Source organism: Panthera onca, chromosome B2, assembly GCF_046562875.1.
Source record: "Panthera onca isolate mPanOnc1 chromosome B2, mPanOnc1 haplotype 2, whole genome shotgun sequence".
Lineage (NCBI taxonomy): Eukaryota > Metazoa > Chordata > Mammalia > Carnivora > Felidae > Panthera > Panthera onca.
Window position 1 is genome coordinate 96,632,701 of NC_138343.1, and position 24,532 is coordinate 96,657,232.

Below are 24,532 nucleotides of genomic sequence, written 5' to 3' on the forward strand. Positions count from 1 at the left end.
GCTCACCAGCCCTTGTTCTGCGTCTATGCAGCCGGTATTGATGGAACACCTACTCTGTCACTCACTCTCTGTGTCGTTGGCAAAATGGAAGAAGAGTGGGCAGATCTCAACGATGGGCCTAATATTCTCTCTTTACCCCATCTCCTAGACTTCCACCATCCCCTACCACTCTGAAGGGGCCAGACTCCTCCTACCCAGATCTGTCTTAACATAACCCAGTCTATGGTCCCTGCTCTCAAGGCCCCATTGTCCAGCGATGGTAAATATATCCCTAATGAGCGCCTGGGTGGCTCAGTCAGTTAAGTGTCTGGCTCTTGGTTTTGGCTCAGGTCATGGTCCATGTGGAGTTTGAGCCCCATATCAGGCTCCATGCTGACAGTGTGGAGACTTCTTGGGATTCTCTCTCTCCCTCTCTCTCTGCCCCTCACCCACTCATGCCGTCTCTGTCTTTCTCAAAATAAATAAATAAACTTAAATAAATACATATATATATATATATATATATATATATATATATCCCTAATGAAATGTGAGTGTTGGGTTAGAGCAGAAGTCTCCCCAGATCTGAGAGTATGGTTTCTATGACAGAATCACCAAACAAAAGTGAGAGACAAGAAGGAGAATATCATGGTAAATGTGGCCAGCCAGAATAATGTTCCCTCTCTTCCCCCCTAGATGTTTACGTCCTACTCCCCTAACCTGTGAGTATGTGAGGTTACCTGGCAAGGGGGAATTAAGGCTACTGATGAGCTGGATTTAAAATGGGGGTGGGGGGGAAGGGTATCCTGGATTACTGGGTGGGAGAGACAGCATCATCGCAAGGATGCTTACAAACGGAAGAAGAAATCAGAAGACAGAACTAGAGTCGGCAGCCTGGGCAGGACTCGCCTGATGTTGCTGGACTTGAGGATGAGGGCAGAGGCCTACAGGCCAAGAAATGAGGGTGGGTCCAGATGCTGGGAAAGGCAAGGAAACCAATTCTCCCTAGAGCTTCCAGAAAGGAATGTCAGCCCTGCAGACGCCTTGATCTCAGCCCACCAAGACCCGTCAGACTCCTGACCCACTGAACTGTAAGATAATAAATCTGCGTTGTTCTAAACTAGATGTTTGTTGTAATTGGTTCTAGCAGCAATAAAAAACTGACATAGTAAGCCTGGCAGATGAAGTATTAATTACTTTTTTTTTATTTACCATATTTATAATATTTCAGAATCTCTTAAATATATATTCTAGAATCTCCCTTCTAAGAATACCTGCTACCTGAAGGCTAACTATAAGCCAGGTGCCGTGCTGAACACCTTACGTGCATTTTCTCATTGAACCCTCAAAGCAGCTTAGACTATTAGGCACGGTTACAGTTTGCCCGGCATATTGTAGGTGTGCTATAAGTGTCTGTTGAATGTGCAGACAGACGGATGGATGGGCAGGAAAACAGGCACTCCTAATAACGGCCGAAATGAGGGAACAGATGGGACAAATACCCCTTCTTAAAAACAAAACGAAGTGAGAAGCCTGTGGTTCCATCTGGCCTCCCTTGAGTGGTGGCCCAAGGCTTAGTTGAGACCAGTCCCCCTCTGCAGCCTGCAGCTCCCTGAACCTCGCCCTTCCTCCATGCTCCCTCCACCCCCGCCTCCGTCCCCCTCCCAGGCCAGGCCTACCATGTGCATGCAAGTACTCACGTGCTTTCTAAAGAGTTCCACGTGAGGCCCCAGAGCCTGCGGGTCAGCGTCTTTCACAAACCAGACCACATCCTCCACAGTCCAGGTGGAGGGGTTCCTGCTCCGGGGCCTCCTGGCATCCTGTCCGTCTGGGGAAGGGCTTGAGGCTGGACGGGTGAGCACACACAAGGAGAATATTAGACACCGGGATGATGGCCTCAGTGCCTACCTGGTGCTGCCTGCCCCCACCTGGCTCTTAGTCCAAGGCTGTGGCCTAAGTGACCTCCTGTGACAGAGAAAGGCTGGGAGAGACAGCCTGCAGCACGGGGAGGCCACTTCTGGAGGCAGACCCTCCCATCCCTGCAAACGACCTCCGCTCTCCCACGGAGTAAAGCGTTAGAAAATGGATCTCCTTCAACAGGCTGTGCTTCTGGTCCATGTTAGTTTTAAAAAAACCCTCCTGCTCAGTTCTGTCTCAGTGAGCCCTGGACCTCCTTAGCCGGGTGACCAGAGAAGGCTTGCTAAGCTGAACGTCGCAAACTGGCCCCTACAGTGCTAGGAGGCCAGAAAGAATTCAGATCCTTTCTGCCTCCCCTGGTTACACCGAGACATAAAGACTAGGAGAACCAAGGTGCATTTTGGTCCTCGTTCTGGGTCTCTGCCGCCAGTGCCGGGAATCCCTCTGTGAGAGGCGCCTCTTCTCTGCATGTGCAGAAAGGAGACATCCTCTCACTGCCCCAGGCAGAGAGTGCCTCCATGGCCCCCTGCTCTTCAGAGGACTTGCCCCAGTCTCCCCTACTAGCATGAGAGTTCCTTGACAGCAAAGGGTCCAATCCTGTGCCTGGTCCCGAGCTGGTCCTTGATACGTGATTATTGTATGACCTGCACCATTCCTTAAATGCATCCCCCACATGGCAGAGTAAAAGGTACAAGACAAGTAAAGGAGGAAAAAAGTAACGAATCGAATGCCTGGCCATATCTAGAGGTTGACTTTTTTCATATGTCCCAAACTAACTCCTCTTTCTCCAGCACCAGGTTCTCCTCCTATCCGTCGGGTTTCTGAAACCACAGTGATGTCTCTACTTCTTCCTCTCCTTCTACTGCCCCTTATTAGCTCCCCACATTTAATTATTCTTAAGCTCTTAGGAAGATGCCTCTCACACTGGATTCTCCCTCCCACCCTGCTGCCCCTATCGGAGATCCTCTTACCCAAACCCCTGCGATGGGTTCCATGGGTATCCTTGCCCTGGGCTCTCTTCCTTCTGGGCAAAACTGTCTACTGCCTCAATGCTTTCTGTAGACCCAACCCTGTCTGTGCCCCTTGCCTATGTACTGACTCCAGAGTCCATACTCTAGCTCAAGGTCAAGGACTCTCTTATAATAACATCTTTCCTTCTGAGACAGAGGGGAAGCGCTTTTGTGCCAGAGAGACCTAGGAACAAACCCTGGAGCCACCCACTGCTACCAATTTGACCATGACTCAGCTCATTAGCTGTAAAATGGCAACACTGTCCTTTAGGAAGGGCAAGTGTCAGACTGAAATGGGATTAGGCCTAAGCCCTAGGGCTACCATGCATCAGGCACTCCACAGAGGGGAGACACCCTGCCTGCCTCCACTGCCCTCCTGCACACTCCCATCCGGGCACACTGACAGAATGTCTCCCTAGCTTCCCTTCTCCATCTTTAGCCAGGGCTTTTGGCTTTTCTCTAGAAGCACATACCCTCCCTCCTTTCCACAGAAGCTCCACCAGCCATCAAAACCCAGGCAGACCCCTTCATAGGCAGCATTTCTGTGTCCTGCCATCTGGACATCACATTCCTCTGCCTTTAACCCCCACATCTTTGTTCTCAAGACGCTTTCCACATTCCACCTTATACTGCAGTTACGCGTGTCTATAACCTCCAGTTAGATTTAAATTTCTCGAGGACAATCATTTTCATCTCCCCCCATCCCATCCCATTCATTCCACAAACATCTACTGAGCATCTCTTCTGTACCAGGTCCTGGGCAAAGTGTCTGGTGAAAAACAGGATCCTCTCATTACGGGGTTTATGATCACTGACTCCTCCACAATTCTAAGTAAATGTGTTTGCAAATATGGGCTCAGGAGGTGTAAAATGAATCAATATATTTTGTAGGAACAGTATAGATAACTCACATAAAGGACTTGAGGAGGTAATCCTTAATCCTATTTTCAGGCCCAAAGAAAGTGGAGGCTCTGAACAATGAAGCAGCCTCCCTACAGAATAATTCTATGTGAAAAGTTCAGAAGCCTTCACTTCCACTTCCCCCTTTCAGTCTCGGGGCGCAGTGGTTCTCTGCTCTCTCTTTCTGGCTCCTCTTTTTAACATGCTCGAAAAGTGCACAGCTCTCCATTAGTGCTGAGCAAAGTACAACATCACATTTCCGAGTGTGCCCTAAAACCATAATGGTTCAGTTGAGAACTGGATTTGCTTTGAGATTTTCCCTGCCTTTTCCTTGCCGGACCTGGGAGGGTCCCCTAACGTGGGTTGGCACAGGGCATTTTGCCGGGAAACTATTAGTGCACCCCGGAGCCGTCTGAACGCGGATGCATGCTTGTTCGAGATGATTTCACTGCATTTAAAGACATCTGCACTCAATATGGGGACGAGGAATCACAGAAATCATATTCGCCCTCGATCCTGCTCCATCGGTGCTTCGGTGGTAATCAGGGTGATAAAAGATGCTCTGATTACAAAGGCTGCAAGCCTTTGGTGCCAAGAATGATTTTAGAGTGATCAGAGCAGAGGTCAAATCAAGTTTCCTGTATCTGACAGGAAGGAAGAATACCAGACCAATTCATAGCATCATCCCTGGGAGCCCAAGCTCCTTGAGCAAGGTCAGGGCACAACTTTCCTAGTGGTCACAGTCAGGGGTTGAGCAAGAGGGGCGGGATCATCTTGACTGAGGAGGCTCTCCAGGTGATGGCTGTGGAAGGAGGCGGCCCAGTTGGAGAGTGGCCCCGGTGCTTGCTGTGGGCATTTTTCACCTTTCCAGGATGAAATGGCACCAGCCGGGCCTGGCTCGGGAGCCTCTCTGAGGGGGTCTCTTAGTCATACAAGACAGAGAGCAGCAGGAAGCCTGCCACACCTTGGGAATTGCTCAAGATCCAAAGCACATAAACTGGCTCTAGAAGGAAGAGAAATGGAACTTTCCAGTGGCAGGTTTGTAAAGCCTTTGCAGTGGTCTGTACTCACAAAGATAATAAATACGCTACCCCCCCCTCCAGTGGCTGTGAAGGTGTCAGGAAGACAGATGGATCCGGCCTGACACAGCCAGGCCAGGCGGATGTGATTGGACAGCAGGAAGACATGATGGATGTGAAAAGAATCTCGTTCCTAAGGGACCAGGGCATGCAAAGTGCTCGCCAAACGCCTTTATGGGAAGGCAGGATTCTCCATGTCAGACAACTTTGTGTATGTCATGTCCCTTCACTAGAGCTGCCAGATTCGGTGAAGAGTGAAACCCAGTTGTGAATGGATGTGTAGGTGAAGGAGGTGGGGGTTGTTTCTAAAGCTGATCTCGCGTGCACCAGGAATAAATGCCTACGAATCAGTGTTTAAAGCAAGCCCGGGCATTTTCACGGCACAGGGACTTGCACGGCTGTCTTTGAATCTCTGTGTCTCATACCTGCCCACAACCACATGCATAATTTCCTTTTGCTCATTCATAATTCAAAGAAAACTTTTGAGCTAACAATAGAGTCATATGGAGGAACGGAAGGAGCAATGAGCCGGGAGTCAAAATCCCTACCACCCACCAGCCGTGTGAGTGTCTTTGTACTTCTCAGGTGTGAAATAAGGGAGTTGGGAAGAATCTCTAAGGTTCCTCTGCCTCTGATATGGTTGTGGTTTGTCCCGCACAACACCCGGGGAGTCACCTTCTTGTGTATCAGAAAGTCTTATCAGTGTGTCCATGAACAATGCACACTGAGTAGAGTACCAACGGCCAAGCTTGTAGCCCTTCCTGGCCCAAATCATTCTCCGTGGGCTTTAGTTTCTTCATCTTGCTGCTCAAGAGTATCGTAAGAATCAAGTATGTGGCTTTGGGCTGGAGCCTGATAAAGAACATCTTGAAGGGAAGCCCATCGGTGTCCAAAAGGGACCTCTCAGTGTCCTTCCTCAGGTTTCTCTGAGTCCCCTTGGCCCTCTCGGCATCTCTAGCGCTGGATCTGGGTTGGAGGGGATGGGGGTGAAAGCCAGGGAAGGGTAGATCTGTTCTCAGCTCCTCCTAGTGACCTGGTCCCTGTAGAAGGCACCCTTCCTAGAAACAAGGCCATGAGGAGTGTGGGAGGTGCCCAGCCTAGCCCACAATCTGGGTAGCATCAGGTAGTTTAAAACAGTGTTGTGTTTCATTATTTCTATGGTAAGAATTTTCAAGACTGTATGAGGCGAGAGAGATAGGAGACAGAAGAGCACCTGACCAATCCTCAAATTTTAATCAGATTTTTCTTTTATTCTTTCAAGACCAGTTGACATGCTGCATGAGAAGAGAGGATGCCCTGAGAGACAGGAGAGACCAAAGGCCTAAAATGAGGCCACAATGGGCTGGATCCTTCTCTACCACCACAGACATGCGACCTCTGGGCAAGCAATCTGACCGCTGCCAGGAAGCTTCCAGCCACTCCTCCCCACGGTCCTTCCCTAGCCAGCTCCTGCTTCCCTGTCCAGCTGGCTCCACTGTCACTTCTCCGGGAAGCTTTTCCCACCTCCCTGGAGCAGGCTCAGTGACCCCTCCCTAGCTGATCCTCCCATAGCATCATATTTTTCCTTGGAGGGATAGTCACTGTTGTAATGAAGTTTGTGCAATATTGTTAACGTCTGCCTCTGTGGAATTGCACACTGTCAGAGAGCAGGGCCTACATGTGTCTTGCTCACAACTCCATCCTTAGACTTGGGACGAGCCTCTGGCATAGTGTGCTCAGTAAGTATCTGCTGGCTGAGATGGAGCAAAAGCTGTCTGAGACTTAGTTGCCTTGCCTGTCAAACACCTACCATGTTGAGAGGATTAAATGGGATGATGTGAAGCATTAACCAGTAAGAATTAATCAAAAGGTAGTTACTATGCTTCCTATTATTATGATGTGTCATTCCATAATGGCCAGTAGGTTTGTCTTGCTAAAGTCCATGGCCATCAGCTTACCTCCCTGTTCAGAAATGTCTGGTTCCCACAGATGAAAGCTCAGTCTGCTCGAAGTGGACCCCAAATCTCCCAGGGTGATTTCCCTCAGCATCTCTGCTCAAACTCTCTTCTTTCCCTGGAATCAATAAGCCCTTGCCACACTTTTGCTCACGTCAACCCCTCCACATAGAGCGCTGTCCCTATTCTCATTTTCTGATTGGATGGTCTCTCTGTCCATCACCCAACACCTTACCCTATGGAAGCTTTACTTTCTTCTTTATTTTCATTCTTTCTTGATTCTGAAACTTGGACCTAATTGTGGTTGGGACTTTTACAGCATGTCCTATTTAATGCAAAAGTTAGGAAGCTTTTGTTATCTGAAAACTTTATAGCTCTTGATGCTTGCATGTTGGGTGGGAGAAGATGTTTATATGTTGGATGGGGAAGAGCTCTCAAATTTTTACCTGAGTATCAGCAAAAACCAAGGAAATGTGTCCTGTGAATACATCCCCTCAGAATCCACTGGCAGGGGCTATAGGTATGATCTATCAAGACAGCAGGGGGCAGGGGGAGTACTCACAAGAGAAGGCTGAGAAATTTGTCATGTCATCCATATCTACCCTCCTGCCTGCAGCCTCATGCAGTTCTCTGGATTCTGTGATTTTAAACCATTTTGATTAGCACCACAGGGGAAAATCATTTTTTAGGTCCCCTCCAGGGTTTATGACTTAGGTCAAACCCTCCTAAAGAGGTATGGTCTCTTCCAACCAAATACTTACACTTGGGAAGCAATTCCAGAGCAATCCTGAGCAATTCCCAGGGTGGAGGGCAAACTTAATAACCCTCCAGAGTGCCCACAGCAAGCACCCAGACTGGCAGTTAAGTGACAAATGGGTAAGGAAGCCAATGGTTTCCTCTCCTACTTTAATATACTGCCGTTCGATTCAGCACAGTTTATCTCCATGGGTTCCAGATATGTTTAGCTGCACGGACTTTGAGCAAAGCATACATAGAACCCCGCTCTGCAAATGTGAAGAGGCCCTGGTTAAAGAGGGCAGGGTGTTGGGAGTCCTGTCTGCTCCCATCCCCTCTTCCCTATCCCCTAGAGCTTCGAAGGGACCCCCTGAAGCCTACTGAAAGTCTGGAAATCCCTGGGGTAATTTTGAAAGACACAGGCTTTGGAGCCAGTTAAAGTGAAATCCTGACTCAACACTTGAATGACCTTATCTTGATCTTCACTTTCTTTATCTGTACCTTGTATATAATAATATCTACTATAACAATATGTACATATTATAATAAATCATAAAATACAACTTGCAAGAAGTCATAAATAATGTATGGAAAGTGTCTGGCTCTTGGTAGGTGCTCAATAAATAGTTATTTAGTATGTGCCTCAAGCAAGCAGGCTCCTATTCTGGGGCTATGGAGGATTTTGATATGAGCAAGGGACCTCACAAAGCTGAGGGTCTGGTTCCTACTGTGGGACAGGGAAGAGAAAGTCCTAGAGATGAGAGAACAAAGTGCTACAGAAGGAATCAGAAGGAACAAACATTTCTAATTGGGAGGTGTGGCTGAGACTCTCGGTCACCTACTCAATATCTTTTTTTTTTTGCACTTCTTCCTTTATAACGGAAATCCTGATTTCCAGCTGGGATCGTGGTTTCTTAGAACAAAATCATATTTCCCAGTTTCCTTTGCAGCTGGTAGCCATGTGACTAAGTTCTGGCCAATGAGATGGAAGCAGCAGTGGAAATCTCTCTCAGAGATGCTGGCACTGCCCTCCTACATCTTGATGCTAGAGTGGACATAGCTGGCTGACTTTCTGGTATCTGTTTCCATTTAGCACACTGGTTAAAGGAATCTTTGGAGCATTCGAGTTAATGTGCCTACAAAGGGTGAATAATTTTCTTTTTTCTTCAGTATACTAAAGAGGCTCAATAATGAACTTCTACCATTACATTTTGCAGCTAAAATGAGGAAGCTAGGTGGGTGAGTGTGTGATTTTTGAACTTCCCAAAGCCCCAAAGCGTCCAGCTAATTATGGACAACTCTGATTTTCAGGGCATCAAAGTTCTCACTAATATTTCTAAGTAGTGAAAGAGGCAATCCGTATTCAGGGTACAGTTAGTGTTTTGCTTGGAGAGGAAGGTAACAGGCACTGGTGGGCTCCATCTCTCTGATTTTACCCAAGATCCTAAGAGGCAAAGCCCTGAGTGAGTGGGGATCTCCTGGGGGGTTAACCAGAGCTCTAACAGAGAGGGTTCTCTCAGAGTTGGTTCCCAGGGAGCGTCTGGACCACCCCTCAGGCAGACCCCCTCAGACAGCTAACTGGAGAACAAAGGGCTGGGGAGGAGGCGAAAATGAAGGACAAGAGAGTTGTTGAGGGAGTGATAGATAGGAGGGCATCCCAGGGTGGGAGGGAAGCTACCTTGAGATCCCTTTGAAGGATCTAAGATTCCCCTCATCCAGGGGTACCAGATAGACTGGGATGGAGCAGACAATTCTTCAGGTAGTGATAGAAGTTCTTTTCATCCTTTTATTGCTCAAATCCTACACTTACGACATCGGGCCTGATACTCCACCAACTTGACCAGAAGACAGGGTAAATATCTCCTTTTTAAAAAATGGCAACACTCTTAGAATTATGAGTCAACTCAATCAGGCGATGACCTGCAATCACCCTGAGCAAATGGGAACTGGGTTGAGGAGAAGAGGTTGACAGGAAGAGACAGCTAAAAGGCAGAGGGGCACCAAGAGGAGTGTTTTGACAACCAGGGGCAACATGAGGACACTGGCATCATGGTAGGGGACACAGAGATAATGAATGTTTATTGAACTACTACATGCCGGGTGCTACAAAAACTCTGGGGATAAGCCTAGGAAATAAACGCTGCCCCTCATTTACTTTAAGATGTTGATTTGTGCCAAATCTTGTTCTCTTCTTTCGTTCTTAAAAATCAGGTAGAACAATGTCTCTCTCCTTTGGAAAATGGGCTCTGCCCACTCAAATCTTCTGCATGGCTGATGGCTTATGTGACAATGTTGGGAAGTAGTCTGCAGGGTGCCTCTACATTTGGCAAGACCCCCGTGGCTGAGGGATTCTGTACTCTGCTCCTCAGAACTGCCCTCTGCTCAAGGCGTTCCTGCCTGCCTTTCTATCCTCAGCCAGGAGAGGCTTGTGTGAGATGTGGGAGGTCTTTGAGGGGAAAAATGGAGGATGTTGGATCATACAAACTAGCTCATCACTGTGGCTTCTCAGGGCTACTGGTTGAGAGATCCAAGGCTCCGAACAAAAATGTGACTTGTCAAAGAAGACGGTCAACCCATTGGGAGGCTCCAGAGGGGCAAGATGAAGACTCCCTAACTCCTCAGCCTGGGGCCTCCTCTCCTCAGCAGCTTTCAGGTGCAGAGCTGCTGGGCTGTGATTGGGTGAGAGATGTGTTCACGTGATCTGTGACAGCAAATCTTTATCGAGCTTTTACCATGTCCTCGGTCTGACACTAAATACACGTGTGAACTTATTTAATCCTCCCAACAAACCTATGAGATAGATGCTGTTGTTATCATTCTAATTTTACAGGTGAGGAAACTGAGGCACCGAGAAACCCAGACTTGCAAAAGGTCATACAGTCAGGAAGTGGTAGGTCCATGATTCTAGCCCAGTGCATCTGGCTCCATATTCCATGGATTATCCACTATGCTTTACAGCCTTTGTTCATTAATGAAATACTGAAGCTTGAAAATGATTTAAAAAAACAATGGATACCAAGCTATCCCTAGAATGAGAGCACTTTCATGCATTGCATCCCAACAAGGTATCACAAGGTAGTATAACCAGCATTAAGGAAATGTTGTTTAACTCTGGTTCTGCCCATGTATTTGTGTCCTACAAATGTCACCCACTATGCAAGAAAAGATGCTTTATTGACATCTAGTTCTTCTTTTTCCTGGCACAGAGATGATCTACATCTCTCAGATTCCCTTAGAGTTAAGTGTGGCATAATGGCCAGTTCTTGCCAATGAAATGTGAGTGGAAATGACGTGCATCATTCTCAAGCTCTAGGGAAGAGTATGTGCCTTCCTCACTCTTTCCCTTTCTACCCAGTAGGTGTTTGGGGCATGGAGGCCATAGGGGATAGCAGGGCCACAAAATGGACAAAGTCTGAGCCCCTGAATCGGGATGCATCCACGACCTAAGAACACCCACCTTGGACTCTTGAACAAAAAAATAAAATAAATTTCTATTGCATTTGAGCCACTGTACATTTTGGAATCTACTTACTCCTACAGACTTGCCTGTTCTTATATACTATTTTCTTTACTTATGGTCAAAAGTTGAAGTTAGCTGCCTTTAAGAACAACAAAAATTCTTGAAAGGGCTTCCAATTTTCCAGTGTTCCATATTCAGATAGCATTGTTCCCCCTGAAGCCACCCCCTTCCCCCTACATGCAGTTATCCCAGAGCAAGGGCATAGGAGGTTAAGTCATGGGGAAGCCAGAGCATGCATTACATTACCACATCTGTTTCCTTCAAGAGGGGTCCCGTTTCTCTTGGGGCTGGAGCCTGGGGGCCTCAGCCCAGGTGTCAAGGGGCCTCCAGAGGACATGGGGCTGGAGCGGGGACCACTGGCAGTGGTGGCCAAGACTCCCCCAAGGTGGCCATCTCCAGAGTTCTGTCTCTTGCAGTACAGCGAGGAAGAGGTGGGCAAGGAGCCCCTGTGGCTAAAGGTGGAGGCGGAGGGGTCCATGCTGTAGCGGTTCATGCCCACAGGGTTCGCCAGGCACTCCTCAGTGGTGACTGTTTTTACTAAGCAAGAAGGCAGGACAGAGAAGCAGAGATCAGAAAGCAAGTCCAGGGGCTACCTGACAATCTTGGCAAACATTTCCTCAGTGGCATGGGTGCCGCTACCTGTAGGAATGAGAGATGAGGAGGAATGCACCCCATATCATAATCCCAAATAGTTCACCTCTCAGCAGATTGAGACACTTGTCTCACCAACAAAGCATATCCCAAAGAACAGATGGGAGATGTGCCCCTTCCGTGTTCAGAAGAAAAAGGGATTAATTTGGTTATTGGTGATTTGGAAGTAAAATTCAAAGGTGTTTCTCCTTCCATGGTGTTGCCTCTCCAGCAGTCGCTACTAGCTTGTCTGATTCTCCCTGCAATCTTTTCTCTTGCCCACTAACACTGCTAGCCTCACTTGGCCCAGGATGCTTTGGAGAAATCAAGCAAGAGTTACAATGCCCTTGAGTTAGGAGAATCACTTTGGCCTGGGTGGTGACACAGGGGCAATGGTGCTTCCCCCTCCACCCCCCCCCCAATTTTAGTCTCAATGCACAGAAGGGTACTGTCCTTCCTCCAAAGCTAACAAGCTGGGGACACAAATGCTGATCTTATTGGCCCCACGGTCCTCCCCATAACCTGCATTTGAGAGATAAAGAGCCAATCAAAAGTGCAGGGGGAGTAAAGCTGCTGAAGAGTCAGCCAACCTCATCATCAGCTCCCCTTTGCTCAAGTAAATCACAATTTTCTATACTTTTAAAGCTTGAACTCCCTGTTGAACTCTGTGAGCTATACCTATGGCCAAATGGTGTGGGGTGTTTTGTTTTATTTTTAAGGAGAAAGTTCAGGAGGATTATGGGAATAGAAAGAAAAAGAAAAATATTCTAGGAATTCCTTGTCTTTAGTCCCTCCAGTCCCAGACAAGATCACATGTGCCTGGTCCCATCAGTAATCATCTTTATACCACATATGGTCAAAACAGATCTTGACATGCACAAAGAAAATTGTTAGAGTAACAAAAACCAGTGGATCCTCCAAGGTTGGCAATGGGGTAACACATTTGAGGCCACAAGACCCAGATGTTTTCTTCATTATGGATTCCTCCCATAATGTAGATAATGAAAGATTAAGACTTGATTTTATTAGGGCAACTAGCAATTCTTATATGTTGGAAAATATATGGATCTTGTCTGGAAATAAAAGTCATTGCATATGGGATGTCGCTAAAGCAGTGCTTAAAGCAAAATTTATAGCTGTAAATAATTACATTAAAAAGAAGAAAGATCTCAAATTAATAACCTAATCTTTCATGATAAGATGCTAGGGAAAAAAAGCGCAAACTATACCTAACTAAGCAGAAGGAAAGAAATAAAGATTAAAGCAGAAATAAGTAAAGACTAAAAAAACAACAGAGAAAATCAATGCATCCAAAGCTGGCTCTTCGAAACAATAACAAAATTGAAAAACTTTAGCTAGACTGGGCAAGGAAAAAAGAAGATTCAAATGATCAGAAACAGAAATGAAAGAGGTGACATAACTACCAATCTTACAGAAATAAATGGATCATTAAGGAATACTATGGACAATCATATGCCAATACATTAGATAGAAGAAGAATGTAGACAGAAGAAATGGACAAATTACCAAAACTGACTCAAAAAAAAAAAAAAATAGACAATCTGAGTAAACCTGTAACAAGTAGACAGAATGAATCAGTAATCAAAACTACTCACAAAGAAATCCCAGGCCCAGATGGTTTCATGAGTGGATCCTACCAAGCATTTAAAGAAAAATTAAAACCAATTCTTTACAAACTCTTCCAAAAGATAGAAGAGGAATGTTATGGACTAAAGTGTGTCCTCTAAAATTCATATGTTGAAGTCCTAACTCCCAAAGTGACTACATACAAGAAGGTAGTAAAGGTTAAGTGAGGTCTTAAGGGTAGGACCTTAATTTGACAACACATGCTCACTAGCTCTCTCTCACTCTCTCTCTCTCTCTCTCTCCCTCTCCCTCTCCTCCCACCTGCCCCCCCCCCCCCAGCAACATACATGCACAGAGAAGAGGCCATGCGAGGACACAGCAAGACAATGGCTGTTCACAAATCAGGAAGAGCGCTCTCAACAGAAACCACCCCTGACAGCACATTGATCTCACTCGTCTAGCCTCTAGAACTCTGAGAAAATAAATTCTATTGTTAAATCAACTAGACTGTGGTATTCTGTTGTGGCGATCAAGCAAACTAATACAAGGAAGGAATACTTCCCAACTCATTCTATAAGGCCACTATTAACCTGATACCAAATCCAGACAAAGACATTCCAAGAATAGAAAATTATAGAATAATATCTCTTATGAATATGGATACAAAAATCCTCAACAAAATGCTAGCAAATCAAATCCTATAACATATAGTATAACTTATACACTGTGACCAAGTAGGATTTATCCCAGGAAAGCAAGATTGTTTTAACAGTTAAAAATCAGTTAATGTAATATACCATATAAATAGAATAAAAAAACAAAGATAGTACAATGATCTCAATAGATTTGACAAAATCCATTGTCTTTTCCTGATAAAAACACTCAACATACTAGGAATAGAAGGGAACTTCCTCAACTGGAGAGATAGCATCTACAAAAACCCTACAGCTAACATCATAGTTAATGGTGGAAGACTAGATGCTTCTCTTCCTAAGATCAAGAAAAAGACAAGGATGCTTATTCTCACCACTTCTATTCAACATTTTACTGGAAGTTCCAGCCAACCCAATCAGGTAAGAAAAAGAAAGAAAAAGCACCTAGATGGGAAGGAAGAAATACAACTATCTCTTGTATGTAGAAAATCCTAAAGGATCCATTAAAACATTATTGGAACTACTAAACGAGTTTAGCAAGGTTGCAGGATACAAGATCAATATGCAAATACCAATTGTGTTTCAGATTAAACAATCTGAAAATGAAGTTAAGAAAACAATTCATTTATAATAACATTAAATGAATAAAATATGGGGAAATAAGTTTAATAAAAGAAGTGTAAAACTGAAAACTATAAAATACTCTTGACAGAAAGTAAAGAAGATCTAAACAAACAGGGGAAAATCCCACGTTCGTGAATCAGAAGACTGAATATTGTTAAGATGGCAATAATCCTTAAACTGACCTATAGAGTCAATGTAATTCTTGTCAATATCTCAGCTGACTTCTTTGTAGAAACTGACAAGCTGTTTCTAAAATTCATACAATTTTCGAGGGACCAAGATTAACCAAAACAATCATGAGAAAAGGACAAAATGGAGCATTCACACTTTCCAATTTCAAAATTGACTACAGAGCAATGATAGTAAAGACAGTGTGATGCTGGAATATGAGTAGGCATGTAGATCAATGGAATTGAATTGAGAGTTCAAAAATAAACCAATGTATGTTCAACTGATTCCCCACAAGGGTGTCAAAATCATTTAGTGGGGAAAGAAAAACCTTTTCAACAAACTGGTGTTGGAACAACCGGATATCCACATGCAAAACAATGAAATTGGACCCTTACTTCATACCATATACAAAAAAATCAACTCAATATTGGCCAAAGACTTAAATGTAAGAGCAAGAATTTATAAAACTCTTAGAAGGAAACATAAGAATAAATCTTCATGACCTTGAGTTTGGCAAGGCATTATTACATTTGACACCAAAAGCGTGATCAACAAAAGAAAACAATACACAAATTGGACTTTATTAAAATTTCAAACTTCTGTGCTTTGAAAGATACCATTAAAAAAAAAGTGAAAAGATAACCCACGGAATGGGAGAAAATACTTGCCAATCATATATCTCATCAGGGACTTGTTTCCAGAGTAACTCAATAATAAAAAGACAGCCTAATTTAAAGGTGGGCAAAGGACTTGAATAGACTTTTCTCCAAAGAAGATATACAAATGGCTAATAAACACATGAAACATGTTCCCCATCATTAGCCATTGGGAAATGCAAATCAAACCCACAAAGAACTATAACTTCACACTCACTAGAATGGCTACAATAAAAAAGTCAGATAAAGACAAATGTTGATGCTGTAGAGAAATTGGAATCCTCATACACTGTTTGTGGGAAGAGGAAAACTAACACTTATTGTGCACCCACTATGGGCCAGCACCATTCTAAGCCAGTAAGGAGTAAGGCTGCCATTATAGTCCCCTTTTTGGAATGTTCTCATTATCTGAGATACCAATCCTTTTGGTATCTTTGATTTGGTATCTGAGATACCAATCTTTTTGGTATCCTTTGATCCCTAGTGGCAGGTGCTTTGGTATATGTGAGGAAGCTACTCATAGTGTCTGGCATACAGAAGGCACTCCATAAATATTTATTGAGTAGACATTTGGGTGCTGTTAGCAGTGAGGCAGCCGTTGCATAGAACATGCATTACAATTCATGTAAATAAATGACAACCAATGATAAAAAAAAGATGTAACTAAAATGTTTGTTTATTAAATATTTTAAATCCAAATTAAATATGTCTACATAGTTCTGATAGTATAAGGCAGAGAATGCGGATAATTCTCCAATCTGCACTATAGCTGGAAAATAGAGATGCAGATGAAAGATTGTTCTCCTATGACAACGTGCAGAAATGGGGAACACGGGAACATGGACTTTATTGGTTTAAAAACTGCTGACGACCATGGGTGAGATCAAAGGTAATAAAAAGTCAGTTTCTGGGCTGGGATCCAAATGAATTCATCAAAAAGTAAAACCGACTTGAGAGACCATCAAGCCATGGCCTTCTACCCAGCAAAGGATACACCAGTGATTCCAGAGGCAGCGGGTGAACAGCCATGGAGACAGGTCCGCAAGCCCCCCATGGGGGCTCTGCATCGCCTGGAGCTCCCAGGAAGCCTGGGAGCGAACAACACGTACAGGTGCACACACCAGGGTGCCGTTCAGAATTGATGAGACACAGCTGCTCAAACCTGGTTCAAACAGCCTTTTCCTCACCTTTATAAATAGGGGTGCTGACACTTACATCACGCCAAAGCATAAAGATGACTGATATAATGAAGGCCGTCATTATTTACCTACAGGACTGAAAAGGGCCTGCAGAGAGCAACCAGCCCAGCATCTCCCCAAGTGTTAGATGTGTCTCACTGGTGGGACAGGGGATGATATCAGGTGTGACTTTGGTGTGTTCGTTTCCTAAAGCTGCAGAAATTACCATAAACTTGGTGGCCTAAAACAGCAGAAAGGTATTCTCTTGTAGTTCTGAATGCTAGAAGCATGAAATCACAGTGTCGGCAGAGCCATGTTCTTTCTTAAGGCTCAAAGGTAGGATCCTTCCTTGCCTCTACCTCGTTGCTTGTGTAGCCAACAATCCTTCATGATAGACACATGGCTCTAATCCGCCTCCATTGTCACATGGCATCTTCCCTGTGCATCTGTGTCTGCGTCCAAATGTCTTAGAAAGACATCAGTCACTGGATTAGGGTCCATAATTCAGTATGACCTGGTCTGGATTACATCTGCAAAAACCTTATTTCTAAAGAAAGTCCCAGAGCGCCTGGGTGGCTCAGTCTGTTAGGTGTCTGACTTCGGCTCAGGTCATGATCTCATGGTTCATGAGTTTGAGCCCCACATTGGGCTCTGTGTTGACAGCCCAGAGCCTGGAGACTGTTTCGGATTCTGTGTCTCCCCCCCGCCCCCCCCCCCCGCTCTCTCTCTGCCCCTCCCTGACTGGCACTATCTCTCTCTCAAAAATAAATGAACATTAAAAAAAATGTTTTTAAAGAAAGTGCCATTCACAGGCACTGGAAGTTAGGACTTGAACATGTATCTTTTTGGAAGACACAACAGATGAACATTATTTTTTATAGTCATGTATTTTAGTGTACGGCAATAAAAAAATTTAATTAGCCCATTGAACTATGATTTCACTGACACAATATCATTGCTTGAGGTTACTAACAGCTAAAGTTAAAAGAAATGAACCTGTTAAAGGAATCTCTTGAGTGAACACTTCTACAGTTGTCATATGGTTGTACAAAAATTGTGAGGTGGTGTATTAACACTGGAATGCACTGAGTTAGTTAGTCCAACCTCTCTTTTCAAGCTGGGTGGTAAATAAGGAAAATAAATGAGCCTCTTGTTTAAAAGCTTCCTGCAAGAGATTTTACAATCTCCCTCAGAGTGAGGTCATTGTACGACAAATCTCATTGGCTAAAATTTCTTCCTTACATCTAACCCCAATTTCTCTTGCTTTAGTTTGCAACGCTGTGGATGGAACTAGAATGTATTATGCTAAGCAAAATAAGTCAGTCAGAGAAAGATAAATATCATATGATTTCACTCATATGTGGAATTTAAGAAACCAAACAGATGAACATGGAAGAAGGGAAGGAAAAATAAGATAAAAACAGAAAGGGAGGAAACCATGAGGGACTCTTAAATGCAGAGAACAAATGAGGGTTGCTGAAGGCATGTTGGGTGGGGGGCATGGGCTAAATGGGCGTTGGGCATTAAGGAGGTCAGTCGTTGGGATGAGCACTGGGTGTTATATGGAAGCGATGAATCACTAAATTCTATTCCTGAAATCATTATTACACTATACATTAACTAACTTGGATTTAAATAAAATTTTTAAAAATGGGGGAAAAAAGATGGCTGCCAGATCCCAGCCTTTATAACTCTCAACAATAGCCAAATTATGGAAAGAGCCTAAATATCCATCAACTGATGAATGGATAAAGAAATTGTGGTTTATATACACAATGGAATACTACGTGGCAATGAGAAAGAATGAAATATAGCCCTTTGTGGCAACGTGGATGGAACTGGAGAGTGTTATGCTAAGTGAAATAAGCCATACAGAGAAAGACAGATACCATATGTTTTCGCTCTTATGTGGATCCTGAGAAACTTAACAGGAACCCATTGGGGAGGGGAAGAAAAAAAAAAAAAAAAAAGAGAGGTTAGAGTGGGAGAGAGCCAAAGCATAAGAGACTCTTAAAAAATGAGAACAAACTGAGGGTTGATGGGGGGTGGGAGGGAGGGGAGGGTGGGTGATGGGTATCGAGGAGGGCACCTTTTGGGATGAGCACCAGGTGTTGTATGGAAACCAATTTGACAATAAATTTCATATATTCAAAAAAAAAGATACTAGCCTTTATACTATTCAAAACTACAAAGTCATCAACATACAGGTAGATGAATTATAGGTATGCAGAACTTTTAGTAGCTTAAGAATTTCATAGTGTGACACATGGACTGTTACCTAAAACCACTATTTAAAGTTCCTAAGAAGAAGGACCAAACCCATACTTGAGGAGAGAAGTGCACTTCTCAAGCGGTTTGGTGGCTGACTGGTGAGTGAACACCAGATGGGGCCAGCAGTCCTGAGATTGTCAGGCACGAGTGCCCTGCGCGGTTCCAACTCCTGTACAAACTCGCAGCAAACCACAGGGCTGACGGGGTTAAGACGTTCGTGGTCTTTCTCTCCCTGATTTTTAGAAAATCACTTCTCATGTGAAATGAGCTTGTCACCCTGGCACCTCTCATTAAACAGGAGGATCCAACCCGGCCTCTGTTTAAGGCCATTTAATCTCTGTGGAGAATCTGAGCTCAGCAGAGTGAGGCAAATGAGAGGCGTCTCTTGTACTTTTCTTTATAACCTCCCTGCCTCTATCCAGGAGACAAAGGATGCCGCCTGTAAAATCACTAAAACTTTCCTCCAGAGAAAGGAACAATCTGCTCTTGTACTATCACATGAGCAAGCTTAAATAGAAAGCAAATGCACCGATGGCACAAAGAGGCTACCACATTTTCAGGGTTTAAAGTCTTAGGAATTTTCAGGAGAGCCTGGTGTTCCTTTTTCACCATTGCCAAACTGTTGGAGAACTACGTTTTCCCCCAGCCTCTGTACATGCAGCCTGCCCACCAGGGAGGCCAAAGAACACTCTAGAAGAGTTCCAACCCATTCAAGCCTCCAGGGATACCCACTTGCTTCTGAATCTGAGCTGTGTCTAAACCTCCCCTTTTGGGAAACAAACTTTAGGGTCAGGAGTGCGTGGACATCTCCCACCCCCCTCACCTCTGCAGAGGCTTCCAGGTCACCCACCCAGTGCAACCCACTCCTGTTGCAGTCCTGGAGGGTCAGGCAAGAGCACCTAGGATGTAGAGAACATCCAAAGAGAAGCAGGAAGAGACAGAGGGACAGGAAGAAGAAAGCCGATAGAGAGCGAGAGAAAGAGAAAGTCCCAAAGCAGTGAGAGTTGCACAGAGAGGAAAAGAGGGCCCACGTGTCTAAAAGTACAGACCCTTCTGATGGAGTTTTAGTTCAGGCTGGTGTTGACCCTTTGTCATTTGGGACACAAGACCTAACTGCTCCCAGTTAAGTGAACTTGGACTGTTTATTTTATTAAAACACTTAAACTGGCACTTTACTTGGAGTTTCCAACCAAATGAAGCCCTGAAAAGCATCAATACCACCATCTGCAGAATATTTCTCAAATAATACCTAATCATGCCATAATAACCCCCAAATTCCAGAGTCTTAGAAACTATTCACTTTCATTACAAACAGTTGTCCCCACCCGCTCTCTCACATGTGTGTGTGCGCGCACACACACACTCACCCTCCACTCCCCACCCTATTTCCCCACATCAGGCATAACTCCCCAGTTAAAGGGACAGCTGCACACAGTGATCCTTTTCTATAATCATCACCGCCACCTTCCCCCGCCCCGACCGGCAGCCACCGCCTTTCTCCAGGATCGATTGCCAGCCGGCCTGCCCCGTCCAGCAGGCCGTACAACCCTGCCCAGGCTGGCAAGAAAGTCAAACCACTGGGTCAGTGTCCAGAGCGCTCCATGTGTGAACAGCTTGGCTCGGCTGCTTGAAGAGAAGGGAGCTCCGCAGATCCCAGCTCTGAAACCCAGATCAGAAAAGGAAGCTGCACCATGGCCCCCATATGCTGCCATTGGAAAAGCTGGGGGATCACTATTACCCGGCGCTTAACCAGGTGCCACCACCTAGAGAGCACAGCCAGTAAGCTCTGGAATGCAGAGAAAGACATGCAAGGGGAGAAGCCGAAAGAGGAAGGGGGCAAGAGGGAGAAGACTCCCGGAAACAGTAGCAGGTCCCCAGCAGAGCTGCACCCTGCTGAGAGCCCCAACAGGGGGCCATTGTTTCCTACCTCAGGTGCTGACGGTGTCTGCCACCAGGCAGCCTCAGCCTCACTCCTCTCCAGCACCACGGGCACCCAGCACTGCTCCGGGAGGCAGAGAGGACTTCTAAGGACTTCTAGGTGGTGGCAGAAACCAGCAGATTTCCTCTCTGCCCTCGGGCTGCCTTTCTCTGAGGCTCGAGTGGAGGTTTGCAGACTTTCTTTTCTCAGCCTCAGTCCCGCCCTTGTTCTTGCTCAGATAAGCTCATCACGTTTTCCCTCAGGGCCCTCTGTGGCCTCCTGTCCCAGCCTTCCCGGTTCAAAGGGCACCAGGCCACACCACCTACGAGGCTTAGCATTTCATTCGCTTCAATTAAATTTTCCATTAACTTGGTCTCTGGCCAGTATAGATTTTTCCCTTTAAGCTTGCCTCTAAGTTCAGATCACTCAGCCCTCAGAATCAACCTTATGACTCCCCTCTGGTCCATTTAAGCACATTTATATTTTTTCTCCCCTAATGAGATGCACAGAAACCAACCATAATTTTAATGCCTGACACCTGAACTGTAGTCCTCTCAAATGTTTCTGGTTTGCCTAAGACTTTGTGCTAAGCCTCTGGGTTGATTTCCTCCTGTGGAAATTTTGCCCAAAGGCAATTTTGCCCAACGCTAGCCATTTGGGATAATGAATGCTCTTCCAGTCTTAAGAGGAAAGCAGGTTCTATAATCACTCTCTATATGGTCTTGCACATTTGCCCTGCCTCTACCCGAAGTTCTTGTGGGAACTCCTAAGAGGTGAGGGAGGGTGATGAGAGGGGGACACCTTCCACAGTCATGTTCTTTTTCCTCAACAGCCACACACTTTCTGGTCTTTCTAGAACTTCAAGGAAATTAAAAGGGGTCCTCAATCAGGAAAGCGTTGGAGTCACCAGAATAGAGGACATCTCCGAAGCTTTGGTTCTAAATGTATATCCTGACTTTTAGGAGGGCTCATGATACTTTGCATTCCTCATGCTGGTATAAAGCAAGCTGCCATGTTGTGAGATGCTCTGTGGAGAGGCCTATATGGCAAGAAACCAACAACTCACAGGAAACTGAATCCTGCCAACAGCCACACGAATAAGCTAGGAAGTGGATCCTTTCCTAGTTCGGGATGGAGGCCGGTATGAGACCCAGAGCCAGGGGACCCAGTTAAGCTGCCCCTGAACTGCTGACTCACAGAAACTGAGATAATAAATGTTATTTGAAGCCACTAACTTTTGGGGGTAATTTGTCACTAGCAATAGATAACTAATACACATGAGAAAAGGCCATTTGTTTCATTTCCCTTGACTCTGCATATCCAGGTTGGAAATTATAATTATTAATTCAGTAGCAGCTAGGATGTATCTGCTATAGAATACCTATTCAATTCTCTGCAAGGAAGTTTATGGGATTTTTTTAGCAAAGGGTTTGTATTGCTTGTGTATGAGACCCAGAAACTACCCACTAATAGGAGAGAGTTCATAAAGTTTACCTTTATATAACAACTTAATTGGAACACTCATTCATTTAACAATAAGTATTGAATACTTATCTTGTGCTTCCTCAGTATCTACAGGTCTCAGAAGAGAACCTAAGCCTTGCAATGCAAAGAGAGTCACTAAATCACTGAACATTGAAAAAAATCTATTTTAAATTCTACAAAACCCAGGCCTTTCTCGAGAGGTTGTATTTTTCCCTTTTAGTTCAATGTTTGTTGTTGTCTGTTTGTTTGTTTGTGTTTGAGATTTTATTTTTTTAAGTAATCTCTACACCCAACATGGGGCTTGAACTTACAACCCTGAGATCAAGAGTCACACACTCTACCAACTGAGCCAACCCAGCGCCCCTAAGTAAATGCTTTAAAATATGTACAGATATTATAAATTAATGAATGATATAACTAGAAACACAATAAATAACTTTTCCTACATGAACTCATATTATACCCAGGGGCAGAACTAAAGTTAGGAATCCCACGCTGGCAAATGCTCCCCCTTTCATGCTGTAGGAGCTGTGGCTGGGCTTCTCCCAGACCTGTCCATCTGAAAATACAGGAAAGGCCTTTGTATTTGCCGTAGACCTTAGGGACATTCCTCTTTTACCCTTTCCATCAAAACTTTCTCAGAGGATTCTTAACACATGAGCTTGATACTGATCCTTTGTTCTCCTCCCAAATGACCCTCTTTCCAACACTTGGCTTGAGAACAGGACAGCTCATTTTGTTCACACGATCCCTGGCTGTAGCAGGGTGAGCATAGCTCTGAGATATTCCAGTCACTGGCCTACACTGGGAGACAAGCGGCTGCAGGGGGATCTGGAGTAACACTTCTTCCTTCTTTTTTTTTTTTCTCCACCATTCCACATATTATTTAAAATACCAGGTCAAACGATGCCAAATGTGTGGTGGAACAGACCACTGTGTGTGGGTTTTGTGAAATGAAAGAGCTCTCCCAGAGTCTGGAATGATGGGCTCTGCCTGTCCTGGGGATGTCACCTAGCAAGGGTGTACCCAGAGCACAAGGACAAGGATGAAACACTCCTTGGGGCCAAGACAGGAAATCCAGAAGGAGAAAAGAGAATTGATCTTCTTGGAGTACAGCTTCTGCCTAGGTTTTGTTAAATGGGGGTTGGGGTTTGTTTTGTTCTTTTATATCTTTGGTAGACAAAATGACACAGGTGTACCACAAGCCACTTGTGAACATCCATTTTGTGCCATCAGCCGTCTGAGTCAAGAAACAGGACGTACACCCTACCGGCAAGTGTTGGGTAATAGGGCCCTACTGACAACTGGCTTGAGAGAAAAGCAAAGGGACAGGGAAGAGAAAACCTGGGCTCCATTCCCTCCCCACTGCTGCCTTTCTGTGTGGCTCTGAACAATTGGCCTGACTCTGTGGGCCTCGGTGCATCACCTTTGGGGAAGCTCACTAAATGTTTGCTGACTGCCTAAATGGATGTTTCCATGTAATGGAATTCATGCCACTTGATAAACTCTATTTCCTTCTAGAAATAAACAATCTTTTGGAAAGATAGTTATTCCCTGTATACTCATTTTCTGTAGATCATATTAGATGAATTTGTACTTCAACAAGGAAGCAGATTTGATTTCTAAAGGCTGGGTACATAGGTTCAACCATAACGGAGCACATTGGGAAGGTCTGTCATTCCAGTAGTTTTCTGGTGCCTGGCTCAAAGACCACCAGCCAAGGAAGAAAACATTACGCTTCGAGAACAAATGTCCTTCCTCCTCTCCTACCCCCTACCATCTGTGTATCAAAAAAGCTACTCAACCAAAAGTAAACAGTTTGTTCCCATCATGTTAAAACTTCAAAAGGCAGGAAACCAATCACTAAATTAGATCTTGCAGGAGAGTTCAGTTATCACATTTGCGGTTTCCAGAGATCTCCCCAACCCTTGGTGAGCAATTTGTTCTGTTGCGTTGCATAGAATTTAAGTCAGTAAATATTTGCTGCAGACCCGTTACACGTCGGGCTCGGCCGGGTACTACGCGGCCCCGCCCCCAAGGCTACCCGGCAGGGAGATGAGATCTGGACCCAGATTCTTGCAGTATGGGGCAGCATTACGTGTCATTGAGGATGTATAAACAAGAGTCGGGGAGAACAGACGGACATCTTCTGGGATTCGGAGAAGCTTAAAGGGCAACAGGGACCCTGCTGCAGAAGATGGCCAGGCCACACTGAGGAATTTGCTGTCGTCATTCTTTGCTTTCTTTCAACCTTCTCACCAGTGCAGCAAACCTCCTCTTTCTCA

General features: G+C 44.9%; 1 protein-coding gene across 7 annotated transcripts in view; it reads right to left on the minus strand.

Annotated features, from left to right (window-relative positions):
- The window catches only part of SCML4 (Scm polycomb group protein like 4), a 124,556-nt gene that overhangs the window by 12,525 nt on the left and 87,499 nt on the right, over window positions 1-24,532 (minus strand). For 5 of the 7 annotated variants that reach the window (XM_078447183.2, XM_078447185.2, XM_078447184.2 and 2 more), the window contains 2 exons: window positions 11,321-11,611; window positions 1,680-1,825 (listed from right to left, as the gene is read on the minus strand). In XM_078447183.2, the coding sequence (XP_078303309.1) occupies window positions 1,680-1,825; window positions 11,321-11,611 (437 nt within the window). Of the gene's footprint in view, window positions 1-1,679; window positions 1,826-11,320; window positions 11,612-13,638; window positions 14,508-20,771; window positions 20,861-24,532 lie in introns of those variants that run through there. The other 2 variants (XM_078447188.2, XM_078447187.2) reach the window with 2 other exon arrangements.